Source organism: Rana temporaria, chromosome 4 (assembly GCF_905171775.1).
Source record: "Rana temporaria chromosome 4, aRanTem1.1, whole genome shotgun sequence".
Classification (NCBI taxonomy): Eukaryota; Metazoa; Chordata; class Amphibia; order Anura; family Ranidae; genus Rana; species Rana temporaria.
In genome coordinates this window covers 380,389,379-380,405,126 of record NC_053492.1, presented here as the reverse complement: position 1 = coordinate 380,405,126, position 15,748 = coordinate 380,389,379, and the positions used below count along the sequence as shown (strand labels likewise).

Here is a 15,748-nt window from a genome sequence, read left to right as displayed (position 1 = left end):
TGCAAAAAAGTTTAAACGGGGTCTCTCTAAAGGAGGCCGCCCTATTACTTTTCCGGAGGTTTTCAGACATCGATTTCCAGGTATCAGGGGTGAAGTTCGACCCTATATCCGCCTCCCAGAGCAACATTGGTTGTGATTTGTCAGGAGTGGAGATGTCATTGAGGTGTTGATAAATTCTTGAGATCATCCCTTTGTCTCTAGAAGTGGAGAGGCAAATTCTCTCAAATAGTGTGTTTGTAGGTTGGGTGGAGAGGGAGAAGTGGGAGGAGAAGAATTCTTTTATCATAAGATACCTTTCATGTTCGACTATAGGGAATCCGTCAACTCTCTGGAGAGCGTCGAAGGACTTGAATTGCCATTTGTGTTGAAGAGATCCTAGTGTGGTCTTATTGGAGTTTATCCAGCATGAGAATGTGGATCTATCGTCAAGTGCTGAAACTAATCTGGGGTCTCCAAGGAAGGATGTGAGTGGCGAGATGGGGGAGGATAGTCCGAATGTGTCCTTAACTTTAAGCCATAGTTGAAGCATATGTGCCACTATCATATTACATTTGCGGAGTTTACTGTATAGGACTAGGTCGGACCATAATATCCCCTGGAGATGATAAGGGAGGATGGAGGAAGTTTCAAATCTAATCCAGGGGATATCCTGAGAGGGGGAGAACCATTGTGAAATTTGTGAGAGTCTGGCAGCCAGAAAATACTTCCATAGGTTAGGGAGGCCTAGTCCACCATTGGGGAGGGTTCTGTGTAATAGGGCGTAGCTATATCTGGGTTTTTTGTTGGAGAATATGAATTTATTAATAAGCCTTTGAATGGATTCTAATTTGGATTTGGGGATGTTGATAGGAAGGGTACGGAAAAAGTATAACATTTTGGGTATAATGTTCATTTTAATAGCACAAATTCTTCCAAGGAAAGAAATGTTGTAAGTGGACCAGGTGTCTAGGAGGGAGCTAATATGGTTAAAGAGGGGAACGTAATTAAGTTTGTATAAGTCATTATGATTAGGAGTAATATTGACCCCTAAGTATCTCACAGAGCGTGAGTTCCAAGAAAAAGGGAAGTTGGCTTGAAGTAGGGAGAGGGTGTTTTGTGGGATGTTAATGGGCAAGGCTGAACATTTATTTAGATTTATTTTGAGACCTGAAATGTCATGAAACATGTTTAGTTCTTTTAGGAGGACCGGGAAAGAGATATGGGGGTCTGTGATATATAATAATGCATCGTCAGCATAGAGGCTGACTTTATATTCCGATTGATCTTTAGAGTATCCCCTAATATCAGGATTAGCTCTTATGGCTTGTGCAAGGGGTTCAATGGCCAGAGCAAAAAGGAGTGGGGATAGGGGGCAGCCCTGTCTGGTGCCTCTACCTAGAGGGAAGAAATCCGAATTATAACCCGGGATCCTAATGCGGGTTTGTGGGGCATGGTATAGAGCGTTAAAGCCTTGCAGGAATTGGCCTGAGATTCCAAATCTAGGTAGGTGATTGTTCAAGTATGTCCAACTGACACTATCAAAGGCCTTATGTATGTCTAGGCTGAGTAGGCATGCTTGGCGCGAATGTAAGTTGGCGTCCTGTAAAATGTTGGTCACTAGTCTAATATTATCGGTTATCTGTCTATGGGGGATGAAGCCTGATTGGTCAATATGTATTAGTGGGGAGATCACCTTAGCTAGCCTATCCGCAAGAATCCGTCCAAATAATTTAAGGTCATTGTTTAATACTGATATTGGTCTGAAATTTTGTGGGAGGGTATGGTCTTTGTCTGGTTTGGGTATGAGAGATAAATTTGCCAAAAGCATCTCGTTAGGAAAGTTGTTACCTTCGAGTATGTGGTTAAACAACCTCACAAGATTGGGGGCTAGGAGTGGAGCAAACTTTTTGTAATATGACGATGTAAAACCGTCCGGGCCAGGGGCCGTAGAGGTTTTGAGGGATTTGATGATATTTGTTATTTCTTCGACTGTGCAGGGGGAGTTGAGGTAGTCAGTTTGTTGTTGCGTTAAGGAGGGGACCGAAAGAGACTCCAACCACAATTTGGACGCGTCTCCCGAATCTCCATCAGGGCCTGCCATGAGCTCTTTATAGAAGGAACTAAAAATTTCAAGAACCTTTTGTGGGTGGGTGACCAAGTCTCCCTTACTGTCGGTTCAATTTTAAAGCAAGTTCTAAACTTTTTGACCGAAGGATAACTGATCGATGGGGCCTACACACCATTGGTTTGGACCGATGAACGGTCCTTCAGTCCGTTTCCATCGGTTTTGACCGACCGTGTGTACGCGGCCTAAGATTTTAAACATAAAAGTTATGCCATTCTCCATTGCCAATGAAGTCTCTGCTGGAGACATCTGATGCATGTTCTGCAGCATTACAGTCACATGTTTTATATGGCAGATCCAAAATCCTATCGACATTATTAAAATTATATATTAGCTTTACTACAGCACATGCATGTAATCCTAAGGTAACAGTGTGTGAGCTGGATCAATACCAGCAGAAATCGCGACTCTTATCACTAGTTGAACTTTCGCCCTGCCAAGGTATAGTTGTTTTTCTGTGTTGTTTAGTGACAGTAAAGCTCCCCACCAGGGACTCTGCAAATGGCATTGCTGAAATACAACCAAATGACGTTGGCTGAGCTGGAAGTAGGGAGGGGGTGGTTTCTAGTGGATGCTGTACGAGTCAGTCTGATGATTATACAGACCTGGACAGTTTTGTTGGTACCCTTCCATCTCTATAATAGTGGTTCTAATAGTTGAAATAGTGGTATAAAATGTTCATTATTTTAATAATAATAATAAAAAAAATACCTTTAGCTACACTTTAAAATTTAAAAACGTTATTGGCATCCACTACTGTTTATTCCATACTTAATACAATTATGACTTTGCTCTTATTTTTGACTCAACAGAATATTTTAAATACAATTAAATAAAAAATGGCATGGAATAAAAAAATGGGACCCGTCGGCTTATATTTTGCTGCACGACCTTTAGAGGAAATCACTGGAAACAATCAATTTCTGTAACTCTCAACAAGACTTCTACATTTGTCAAAGGACAGTTTGGCCCACTCTTCCTTATGCCGCGTACACACAATCGGACATTCCGACAACAAAACCGTGGAGTTTTTTCCGACCAAAGGGACTGCTGCACATAAAAGGATTTTTATCTTAATGCATAGGATGCATTAAAAGGGGTTGTAAACCCTTGTGTTTTTTCACCTTAAAGGGACACTAAAGGTTCCCATAAAAAAAAAAAAAAAACATGTTATACTTACCTCCACTGTGCAGCTCGTTTTGCACACAGTGGCCCCGATCCTGGTCTTCTGGGGTCCCTCTGCGGCTGTATCGGCTCCTCCCCACATCAGCTAACCCCTTTCATAGAAAGCACTCTCCCAAGGGGGTTAGCTTGCGGGCGCGCCGCCGACTGTATCACACAGCCCCACCCCCGGCACGCCACGTCACTGCATGTGATTGACAGCAGCGTGAGCCAATGGCTGCGCTGCAATCAATCTAGCAAATCTAGCCAATCGATGGCCAGACTCCGAGGAGAAGTGGACCCAGGGAGACGCGGACAGCAGATTCGGGCTCAGGTAGGTAAAGCAGGGGGGCCGTCGTTGCCAGTTATTTTTTCACCTTAATGCATAGGATGCATTAGGGTGAAAAAAAAACCTTTACACCCCCTTTAACCTGCCTGGCGGTCTTCCCGAGTCTGACTCGGGGTTAGATTTTCCTGCTGCGAGCGGAAACTCCGAGTCAGACTCGGGCTTGCCTCGCTAGATCCACAGGCACAAGTTACTTACCTTGTCCCTGGATCCAGCGATGCCACCGCGCTGTGTGAGCGAGTGGGACCTCGCTCGATTCACACAGTGCCTCCGTGTGACGCCGATCTCCGTTCCCTGCGACGTTACGACGCACGGGGACGGAGAACGGCGCCAAATTAAAAAAAGTAAACAAACACCTTACATACAGTATACTGTAATCTTATAGATTACAGTACTGTATGTAAAAAAAACACACCCCCCTTGTCCCTAGTGGTCTGTCCTGTGTCATGCATGTCATTTTATATAATAAAAACGTTTCTTTCTCCCTGCAAACTGTAGATTGTCCATAGCAACCAAAAGTGTCCCTTTATGTCAAAAATAGTTTTAGATCAGCTAAAAAACAGCGATAATAAATTATAATCACTTGCAGAATTGTGCGATAGCGATTTGTGGGGAAATTCGTCATAAAAAAAAAAAATAATGACAGCAACAATTCTGCAACTGAGCAAATTTCAGTGATTTTGATTTGATTACATTATTGAATAATTTTTATTATAATTATATTATTATTTGTTATAATTATTTATAATTATTTATTATATTATAATTTATAATTTTGTTTTTAAAAAAATGTCATACCTGGGATGCCTATTAGAATCTTGTTTGGTCAGATTTAAGTGAGTTATTTCTAAAAATGACAGACCTACAATATAAAACGCCAAATTTCCTTGCAAATAATGGTACTGCTTTTAGCATGTTTTTTCTGACAGAATCATACCGCCAGGGAGGTTAATGCATTCCTATGCATTAAGGGGAAATACCTTTTGTAGTGCAGCAGCCCCCCTTTTACTTACCTGAACTCGATCTTTCCAGCAACGAGAACAAGCCCAACAGCTCCAGCCGCTGTCTCGAGTTCTCATTGGACAGATTTATAGCAGCAGGAGCCATTGGCTCCCGCTGCTGTCAATCAAATCCAGTGACAGAGTCGGGGGTGGGGCCATGTCCTGTTGTCTGTGTCAATGGATGCAGCAGCAGGACTTGGGAGCAGGCCCGCATGTGTGCCCCCTTGGAAAGCAGGTTCCTGAGAGGGCACCTGATGCGGGAAGAGCGCTGGGGGCACTCTGTGCACAACCACTTCACAGAGGAGGTAAGTATAACATGTTTGTTACAAAAAACAAACCACAACAAACCTTTACAACCCCTGTAAGCTAAAAAAAACTTCTGCCTTTACAATCACTTTAAATAGATAATACTTTTGCAGAGGTTACAGCGGTAATGCTTATAATGTGAAAAGAGCAGGCAGGCATTGGTAGTCTTTGCTGTTTTATATTCAACACTTGTTTGCATCCCAGTGTCTAGAATTACAAACACGTATATCTAAAAAGACACATAGGAATTTAATGAGCTGCTTCTCATGAAACTAAACTCACATGACCTTTCCCATGCTCTAAATAATTAATTAACCTTATGCTATATTCCAAAGCATGGCAAGAGATGTCCTTGTCAAAGCTCAACCTTAAATAGCAATGGTCTGGAACTGACATATTTGCCTTATATAGTTGCTCAAGAATTGTGGAGATAATCATAAGAGCTTCTCCCTGTTCTAATCCTTCCAATGGTTCCCTGCCTCCTCTCCTAATAAAAGGTGTTGACAGAAGCCTTTGTCTACATGTACAGCAAACGCAGAGGGAGCCAACCAAAATAGAAAGCTGCTGACGGTAAGTAACTCCCACTTAGCCAGAGAGAGATTTTATATATGTATATATATATATATATCTATATAGATATAAATAAATATATATATATATATATATATATATATATATATATATAGAGAGAGAGAGATGCGTCTATATATAGATATATATCTATCTATATAGATGTGTGTGTGTGTTTATATATATATATATATATATATATATATATATATATATATATATATATATATATATATATATATATATATATATTAGGGTTGTCCAGATACAGATACTAGTATCGGTATCGGGACCGATACCGAGTATTTGCGGGAGTACTCGTACTCGCGCAAATGCTCCCGATACCTAAATAGAATACTTTTTTTGTATTTATCAACATGTTCTATGAAAATTCTTTGAGTTTTTTACTACTGCGTGACAAGCAAATAAAACATTTTTATTCATTTTTACTCATTTTTATTCTTTTATAATGTCTTGAGTTAGAGTTCTTCATAATTCTAAAGAAAATATCCTTAGTCTGTATTGTGGTTTGAAAACTGTCACATGACATTTAAAAAAAGTATCGGTATTCGGTATCGGCGACTACATGAAAAAAAGTATCGGTACTTGTACTCGGTCCTAAAAAAGTGGTATCGGGACAACCCTAATATATATATACACACACACATACATACATACATACATATCACTATATATCTATAGATAGATAGACATACACACTGCTTGCATAATTTGTAATAATATTATATTTTGCAATTTTATTTCTGTGCCTACTGTTGTCCTAAGTGAAACCAATCTATGTATTTTCTTACATTTTCAAGAAACAGGTGCTTCTCACCATGACTATCAATAATATACTTCCAATGAAGACATGCTACTTGGCTTTCCCAGACGGTGTTCATAGGTACTGGCTTCCTCTATAATGCCCACACTCCTTACCAAGGGCATGCACTGGGGTTTGGGTGCTTTGGAAAGTAACAACAGTAGTTGGTACTGGCCCGATACAGCTACGACTATCTAAATGCAGTGCCAACTGCCAAGAATATAGATAAAGTTGGGAGTATGGCCACCAGGGTACTAGAATCACTGCCCTTAAACAAGTCAGGCAGTGTGTCTGCAAGGTAAGAAGAATATTGTTAGCAGTGAAAAGAAAAAGCCAGTGAGGGAAGGATTAATGAAACAGAAAAAAAATCAAGTTTATAACTAAAAATTATAAAAGCAGTAACCTTTCTTATTAGTTTGGTTAGGCATTACCTATCAAAATACTTCAAGTATATTTTGTAGCCAAAAAATTCAGCGGGCAAAAGTTTATCAACAGCGCTGAGATAAAGAGAAACATTGTATCTCTTGGTTCTTTTAGATGAAAGGGATGAACTTCGGTCTACAAATGAGGTCAGTTGAAACACTTGAAGACTAATGCCGCGTACACACGACCGTTTTCCGCAATGTGAAAAATTACATTTTTTTTTTAATGTTATTAAAAGCGATTGTGTGTGGGCTCCAGAGCATTTTTCGCGACGTTAAAATTGGCCATTAAAAATTTAGAACAGGCTCTAAATTTTCACGTTGTTTTTAACGTCGTAAAAAAAATGGTCGTGTGTGGGCTTTAATGACGTGGAAATAACACGCATGCTCATGCGCATGAGACGGGGGCGCTCGTTCTGGTAAAACTAGCGTTCGTAATAGAGATAGCACATTCATCACGCTGTAACAGACTGAAAAGCGTGAATCGTCGCTCAACAAACTTATACTAACACAAAATCTGCAAAAGCAGCCCCAAGGTTGGCGCCATCCGAATGGTACTTCCCCTTTATAGTGCCGTAGTATGCGTTGTACGTCACCGCGCTTTGCTAGAGCATTTTTTTTCACGATCGTGTGTATGCAAGGCCGGCTTAACAATAATTGGGTTGGAAAAAACTTTGTTTTTTCTAGACCATTAAAAATGGTCGTTTGTACACGGCATAAACCTTTTTTTACACTTGTTGCTTACAACTTAAAGTGGTTGTAAACCTTTATGCTTCGTACACACAACCATTTTTCTCAGCGGAAAAAAAAACAACGTTTTCCAGACGTGATTTCTCTCCAGCCTGACTTGCATACACACGTCCGACCAAAGCGTGGTGACGTACAACACGTACGATGGGACTATAAAGGGAAAGTTCCTTTCAAATGGCACCACCCTTTGGGCTGCTTTTTGGCTGCAAACTTGATTCTGAGCATGTGCATTTTTTTCCCCCTTGGAAAAGCATACACACGATTTTCGCAACGAGAAAAAAACTGATAAACAGGGCGAGAGAAAAAAGAGAGCTGGTTTCAATTTTTTTGCGGGCAATTTTTTCGTTGAGAAAAAAGCTAAGGAGCTTCGTGAAAACTGGTCGTGTGTATAAGGGTCCTTTCACACGGAGCGGACCGTTTTTGTGTCTGCTCCGTGTGTCCGCCAAAGCTCAGCGGGGATCATCCGTCATCCCCGCTGAGCTGTCGGCTGATAGGGCGGTCTCTGCACTGTGTGCAGAGACCGCCCTGTCTCTGCTCCGCTCTCCCCTATGGGGAATCGGATGCAGACGGACCGTCTGACCGTCTGCATCCGAACCGTTCCGCCGGATGGAAGAAAAATAGGTTTTCTTCCGTTCGCAAAAGCGGATCCCGACGGACGAGGATGGTCGCGGACGCGATCCCATAGGGATTCATTACAAGTCCGTAAACGGACTTATAATGAACGGACGAGTGGAGCGGACGTCTGACAGGGGCCTAAGGCATTAGAGACCACTTTTCCCCACAGGTAAGCCTATAATAAGGCTTACCTGTAGGTACTGGAAATATCTTCTGAACCTGCACGGTTTAGGAGATATTTACCATATACCCTTGTACTGATGACATCAACGCATGTGCACTTTATAAAGGGCATGATCGTGCCATTTCTATAGGGCCCGTGCCGTGACTGTAGGCTCCCGCGCACACACTACCTGCATGAAGTTTGCATGTTCTTCCTATGCTTGCATGGGTTTGTTTCTTTTGGGTACTCCAGTCCTTCCAGACTTCAAAAACATGCTGGTAGGCAAACTGGTTGATGTCTATTGGTGGATATATAAGTACCTGTATTAAAGGAGAAGTATAGCCAAAGCCTTTTTGGCTGTACTTATCCTATTGATCATAAGAGTTCAGATAGTTCTGCACTCTTGTGACTCGTTTTGAGCCAACAGCAGGCTAAAGCAGACACCAAAGACCCTGTTCAGGTTCTGAAAAGATGCCAACCATATGGTCGGTATCCACTCAGATGCCTGGAGTAGCAGCTGGCACAGCCACTCAACAAGTAACTTAGAGCCTGAGCCAATCCATCCCTCCTCCTCCATAATCCAACACTGAGCACTGGAGGGACAGAGCAGAGAGACAGCAATCACAGTCTCTGCAGATTGACGATTGAGAGCTAAGCGATCAGTGGCATTTGATCGCTCAGTTCACGGTCTTAGAGGGGGGCAGCTGTAGCTGGGATCAGTACTGCAGCCATCTAGGCAAGTATGATTGTTTCTTTTTATAATCCCATTCTTCTCTTTTAAATAAAATAAAGTAGGCAATGGTTAGGACATATCAGATTGTTATTCCTGTCTGTATCCCCACTGTACTCGATGTAACTCCTATAAACTCAAGTGCAATTGGTTTATATGGACTTCAACACTGCCCATTGTGTTCAAACACAATAAAATTGGCTGTGGTTTATTTGTGCTGAGTGTACAATCTGTTATTATGTGCAAATGATTTACTTGGGAAAGCAGAGAAAACTGACATCACTTTCCAGGATCCTTTCCAGTATAAATGTCAACTGCACCATGAACAATTGGAACGTGCCACCAGAGAGCACATTCTGGATGTCAGCTATCAATGGCACTATTATGACTGCTGTTATTTTTGGACTTGCCCAGGAAAACAGTCTTCAGCTTACAAATTGCTATACAAGCCTTTGTAAAGCATATATCATTAAGATGCTTTCATTTTAGCTGATAAAGCCTGCTGCAATTTGCAAGGTCAGAAGAAGAGAGAACATTGGGCCCTGTAGCCAGCAGATGCAGTTTCATAAATGTATTTGTAGTTTAATCATGTAAAGACCAGCACAAAAATTGCAGTTAGGAATGTATGACATGATGCCAGCAGCACCTACAATAAATCTGTATTACTGTTCTCTTCCAATGGGAAACCTGACAAGCTGCTCAATCAATGAGTTATTAAAACGTTTTTTTTTTTTCCTGCCCCATTTTATTTTTTTTGTCTTACCTGCAAGGCAAAGGCATAATATGCTAGTATACATTATGTAAAGCTTACTGTACCTCAAAACGATGCAATGTCATCGATGGAGACAGCGTCCATCTATAACCGGTCTTTCTTCTGGATTCCCGAGCGAGCAGGAGCCGGCACAGTGCTCTGAAGAAACGGCACGGGCGGCCGTTCCTTCAGAGTGCATGCGCCAGTGACGTACAGTAAATATCTCCTAAACGGTACAATGGCTGCGAGCACTGACCGGCATGTTCTGGCAGGGATGGGGGTCTTGTTCCCCTATCGCAGGGAGGTCGCTGTTCTACTATTAATTAGTTAGTACAGAGATCTCCTGAGTCTTTTCTGTTCAGCCCAATGACTTTGACAGAAAAATAAATAAAAACTGCGTAGACCTTTAGAGGCCACAAACCTGTTTTCAACCTTGCTGCCCTAAACAGCATCAGTATTCTTCTATAGAGACCTTCTACAGAGCACTGCATGCTTGACTGGCATTAAGAATGGGAGTAAAATTGTCTTCTTTACACAGGGTGGGAAAGTCACTGGCATTGGTTTGACCTGTATTCCAATTTGTTTGGACTTTACTCACCACTTGTTATTTCCACCTCCACCAACCTGGTCCTTCCTGCCTACATACACCCAGCATGGGTCATATGTGCTTAGCCTCCGTGTACTACTATCGCTAATACTAGGTTACGTGGGTGATAAAAGCACAGAAAATACATTTAAGTCTTACACTCTTTCAGGTTGAACTCATTTGGTGCCTTTGCTGACCAAAGCCTCATGGTGTTCACAGTGTTGTTTTTATAGCCAGGAACAGGAGTGTCATAAGGCATCGCAAGCACAACCTACAGAGGAACAGAAGACCATCCGCTCATTAGATAAACATATAATACTACTATGTAAATCTGGACAAATAACATACAAACAGAAAATAGCATGTCTTATTAATGTTATAGGTGGCAAAGATTTCAGAAAGCTTTACTTATTGTTTAAGCTTATAAAGTATACCCAATGGCATTTTATTTTAGTTTTGGATAGAGTGGAGAGAGATTAGAATACATGTAAGGTCTTCAGTGCTGTCTGTGCCCCCGTTAGGGAGATTCACCCTCTCTATTTGAGAAAAAGTAGTGCATGCACAACTTTTAAAAATTCACTGCACCAAATTGCATGGTACTGTGCCTACAAATGCACTGTGTTTGGGGTGCTGTTAACAATAAACGGGCACCCGCAGCAGATCATAAGTTGCGTGCGTTGCAGCGTGGTGTGGGAAAAGCTCACAAAACGTGCCTTTCCTTTACTTCATTCTGGTGTAAATCGGCCCTCAATGTAAAGCAAAAGTGAATGGCCTCAATGGCATTAATTTACACAGGTGAGCTTCTGTAGATTACACCCTAACATACCAAGTGGAACAAATGTTTTATGTACACATGTTGCCAGGGTCGCCATTGTGGGTGGCATACACATGTAGGGGGCCCGGGCGTTGTTGATGCAGTTTAGTAGCAAGTACAACCCAATGGTACAGGCCCAGGCCCCCAAACCAAATTTTTAACTTGTATAGAAACAGCCAGGGATGTTCTGGCACCTCTGCCAGTCACAGTGAGGGAGAAGCACTCTCTGTATACTATTTCTTTAGCAGGGCAGCTGCACCCTTCCAACTGCACCCTGAGAGAGGAGAAGGATATCCCTCCGCCTCTCCCTGCAGACATGACGCAGATTTGAGGCGCCAGTCACAGCTCAGCCATGTGGCAGAGCTGCGCTGCATGTAGCCTGCCTGATTGCTAACTATGGACTGAAGACAAGTTGTCTCCAACTTTGGTAAATTGATTGACAATGTTGCTGGATGTGGGCCTATGCTGTGGCTCTCACTGTGCTGGATCGGGCCCTCACTTTGTTGGATCAGGCTCTCACTGTGCTGGATCAGGCTCTCACTGTGCTGGATCAGGCTCTCACTGTGCTGGATCAGGCTCTCACTGTGCTGGATCAGGCTCTCACTGTGATGGATCAGGCTCTCACTGTGCTGGATCAGGCTCTCACTGTGCTGGATCGGGCCCTCACTGTGCTGGATTGGGCTTCTCACTGTGCTGGATTGGGCTTCTCACTGTGCTGGATCGGGCCCTCACTGTGCTGGATCGGGCCCTCACTGTGCTGGATCGGGCCCTCACTGTGCTGGATCGGGCCCTCACTGTGCTGGATCGGGCCTTCATTGTGCTGGATCGGGCTTCTCACTGTGCTGGATCGGGCTTCTCACTGTGCTGGATCGGGCTTCTCACTGTGCTGGATCGGGCTTCTTACTGTGCTGGATCGGGCTTCTTACTGTGCTGGATCGGGCTCTCACTGTGCTGGACCGGGCTCTCACTGTGCTGGATTGGGCTCTCACTGTGCTGGTTCCGGATCTCACTTTGCTGAATCGGGATCTCACTTTGCTAAGAATATGGGGATGTTTCTGCTGGACTGGGCTGTTGGATTTGGGGGGAGGGGCAGTAGGCGGGCCCTGGGGAATGTTGGAATGTTGGTGGTAAGGCCCAAGAATTGGGGCGTTCCTGAAGCTGTAATAGGGGCCCCAACATTTCTGATGGCTGCCCTGCATGTTGCCATAAAAAGCTTGATCCCAGCCCCTATTTGATGCTTGGACCATTTAGGGCTACTTTACAGTGGAACCTTTAAAGACAAGGAAGCTGCCATCTTAGCCTCGACCTGATCTGCAGTTGCCATGGTGTTGCACAGGTGATAACAGCTCAGTTGAGAAAACAAGCAACTGTGACAGTTATCATTTTCGGCATTTCCTGAATGCAATTGTTTGATTGATAGATTTAGTTCTGTTTTAAAGCGGAGTTCCACCCAAAAGTGAAACTTCCGCTTAATCCACTCCTCGCCCCCTTACATGCCACATTTGGCATGCAATTTTTTTTGGGGGGAGTGGGGGTTTCAGGAGGAGGGGAACATCCTGTCCCACTTCCTCCTTCCGCCGAGGGGCTGCTAAGGCGATGCGTCATATCGCCTTTTGGCAGCCCCTCCCTGTAGGCGATCGCCTGGGACACGTGACAGGTCCCAGGCGATCGACTGTCCAATCAGATGGTGCAGCGCCGCTCGCGCATGCGCAGTGGGTGCCCGGCCGTGAAGCCGAAAGCTGTCACGGCCGGGTGCCCACACTTTGAATGAAGACGCCGGCCGGAGAGGGGGGGGACAGGAGCGGAGCCCCGGCCGGCGTGCCGCTGGAACGTGGAGCAGGTAAGTGTCTGTTTATTAAAAACCAGCAGCTACACTTTTTGTAGCTGCTGACTTTTAATAAACATAAAAAATGCCTGGAACACCCCTTTAAGAAGCAATAATGATTTCTCATTGCTAAAAGTGATTTTTCGATTTATTCCCCAGCTTTTGAACGATCTTTCATACAAAAAAAGTATTCCTTAAAGTGGTTGTAAACCTGATTCATGAAATTTGAGCTGGGCACATATATTTGCAGTATTTTGTTATCTCTTTTCAATGAGCTAAGTCTTATAGCTCTATTCTGAACTGTTCCTCTGTTATCAGCATGAGAACTCCTGACATATTTTTTGACTTTTTAGACAAAAGCAGCCTGAATCTTTTGTCCAAGGAGGTTGCTAAAATAGATTAGCAGAGGGCAGCTCCTATTACAAAACGGCTCTGAGAGTCTCTGCCTATGATGAGAGGGGGGGTGTGCCTTTCCTCCAATCAGCAATTTTAGCTATCTTGGCTGCATGCCCAGACATCACACTCTGTGTTAACCAGGAAGAGAAAATCTCCAAACAAAATCTGAACTTTCTAAACAGTATATAAATGTGAACACAGCAGATATACATATAAAACCTATGTAGGGAGATTTGGTTAATCTCTGTTTATCATCTGAGGCTGTTTACTTCACTGGGTGTATGGAGGGTTTACATCCACTTTAAGCAGTAATGATTTTATTTGCAAGCCAATTGTTTAAATAAAATACACATGCAAATGTGCCAAATAATATTAAACCGATTCTTTCATATACATAATGCAACTAAGGTGAATGATGTTAGACAGACAGCCATTTGATGGTCTTTGTTCTAGTAGGCAGAGATACAAACCTGTGTATCCACCCATTTAGCACCCTCAGCAGTGCGCTCCACTCTGCCAAAGAAATGTACAGGAAGCATGAACTCAGGACGAGCCTTCTCCCAGGGGTTGCCATACCGAAGCCAGTCATCCGCCTCCTCCACCTGTGGCAACAGAGAGGAATAAATAATGCTTTACAAGGAAGATTTGTCAACAATATAACAAATAATTGTAACTTTTAACAATTTATGCTGAACATAGTAAATGTGCATGTTTTCTTTTGGGGAGGGTTTTTTCTTTTAATTCTTTATATACATAACCTCTCTGGCCTTAATCTCTATGTTAATGTTCCTCAACACGATGCCCCATGCCGAGGATACATAAAAAAATAGGTTCTCCCATTGACAGATGCCAGCCGATACTTTGTGCTGCAGCTTTGTATCAATTTGGCTGTCACAAATACATGATACAAAGACAGCTATGCTGAAGGCGCAATTCACAAAAAAATTGTTTCAGCTCTCAGAAGCCACTGCAGCCTGTAGGCATGCTAATGTTTGATGACATCATCAAAGTAAACCCTGCCTTACATGTTATGCCAAATATGGTCTTCTTTAAGAATCTCTGATGAAGTCTATATTGGAAGTAACACAAGAGGTGAGGTTTTCTTTTGATGATGTCATCACGCATTATCCGGTACACTGAGGCTGTATGAAGGGGAGAGGCGCGTCGAGAGGCAAGTAAGCGTAGGGGTAGAACAGCAAGTGGCAAGTAAATACAGAAATCATTATGGATGTTTGATGTTTTAATTGAGGAAAACTTTGAGGGAACATGTCCGGGAGAGGATCGCTGGGAGTGAACAGGAGTTGCCAAGAGCTTGCTGCTATTATTCTGATCTCCTATTATTTAGAGGTCAAACTGCAGGGGTGACCATACATCCCCACTTTGGTGGAGGTTTACAGCACTTGTCCTGGTGGCATGAAGGATTTAAGAGATTCACAATGTGGCGATATTAAGTTGGATACAGAATTTGATTTAATGAGAAGCGTTTTTTTTGGATGAACTGTTGATTGCTGTTACATTAGTGTGCTTGCGTGGGTTTTCCAGGTACTCCGGTTTCCTCCCACACTCCTAAGACATTCTGAAAGGTTGTCTGGCTCCTTTCTAAATTGGCCCTAGTAAATGTATGTATGTATGTATGAATGTGAGTTAGGTGCTTTGGATTGTAAGCACCTTGAGGGCAGGGACTGAAGTGAATGTACAATACAAACATATGTAAAGTGCTGCGTAAGGGCTCTTTCACACGGGCAGCCCATTCAGGTCCGCCTGCCAGCTTTTTAGGCGGACCTGAACGGGCGCTCTGTGCTCCTCTATGGAGCCGCGGATGTCAGCGGTGACATGCCCACTGACATCCGACCCGCTCCGATCCGCCAAAGTGTGTCGGAGGAAAAACATACATTTTCATCCGTCTGGCGCATCGGATCGGGTGAACACGGACAGACAGAGGTCTGTGTTCATCCGATCCCCCCATAGGGGATAGCAGAGAAAAAAGACAGGGCGGTCCCTGCACAGTGTGCGGGGACCGCCCTGTCGTCCGCCGGCTCAGCGGGGATCAACAGAGCGATCCCCGCTCAGCAAGCAGAGGTTCACGGGGTGGATCATTACTGATCCGACCTGTGTGAAAGGGGCCTAAATGGACAGCGATATACAGTACAAGTATCTGTAATAAAATAAATTAGTGCGATATATTTGAACACTCGAAAATATTTGAATATGCTTTATTGATAGATTAGATATATATATATATATATATATATATATATATATATATATTACATATGTGTATGTATTTACTGCAGCACATGGTTTGATGCACACAAAAAATATATGTTTATCGTGTTGTGATGTGGAAGAATATGTTTGACCCGTTTTGACAATGACTGCTTACTG

General features: G+C 43.1%; 2 protein-coding genes across 2 annotated transcripts in view; one reads left to right on the top strand and one right to left on the bottom strand.

The window, feature by feature from the left end:
- LOC120937639 (barrier-to-autointegration factor-like protein) overlaps nucleotides 1-15,748 on the top strand; it is a 270,321-nt gene that overhangs the window by 49,246 nt on the left and 205,327 nt on the right. The window lies entirely within an intron of this gene.
- Nucleotides 1-15,748, bottom strand: part of PYGB (glycogen phosphorylase B) — a 144,326-nt gene that overhangs the window by 42,074 nt on the left and 86,504 nt on the right. Inside the window, exons 5-6 of the mRNA XM_040351022.1 lie at nucleotides 13,834-13,965; nucleotides 10,488-10,599 (exon numbers count right to left, since the gene is read on the bottom strand). Coding sequence (XP_040206956.1) covers nucleotides 10,488-10,599; nucleotides 13,834-13,965 — 244 coding nt within the window. The remainder of the gene's footprint in view (nucleotides 1-10,487; nucleotides 10,600-13,833; nucleotides 13,966-15,748) is intronic.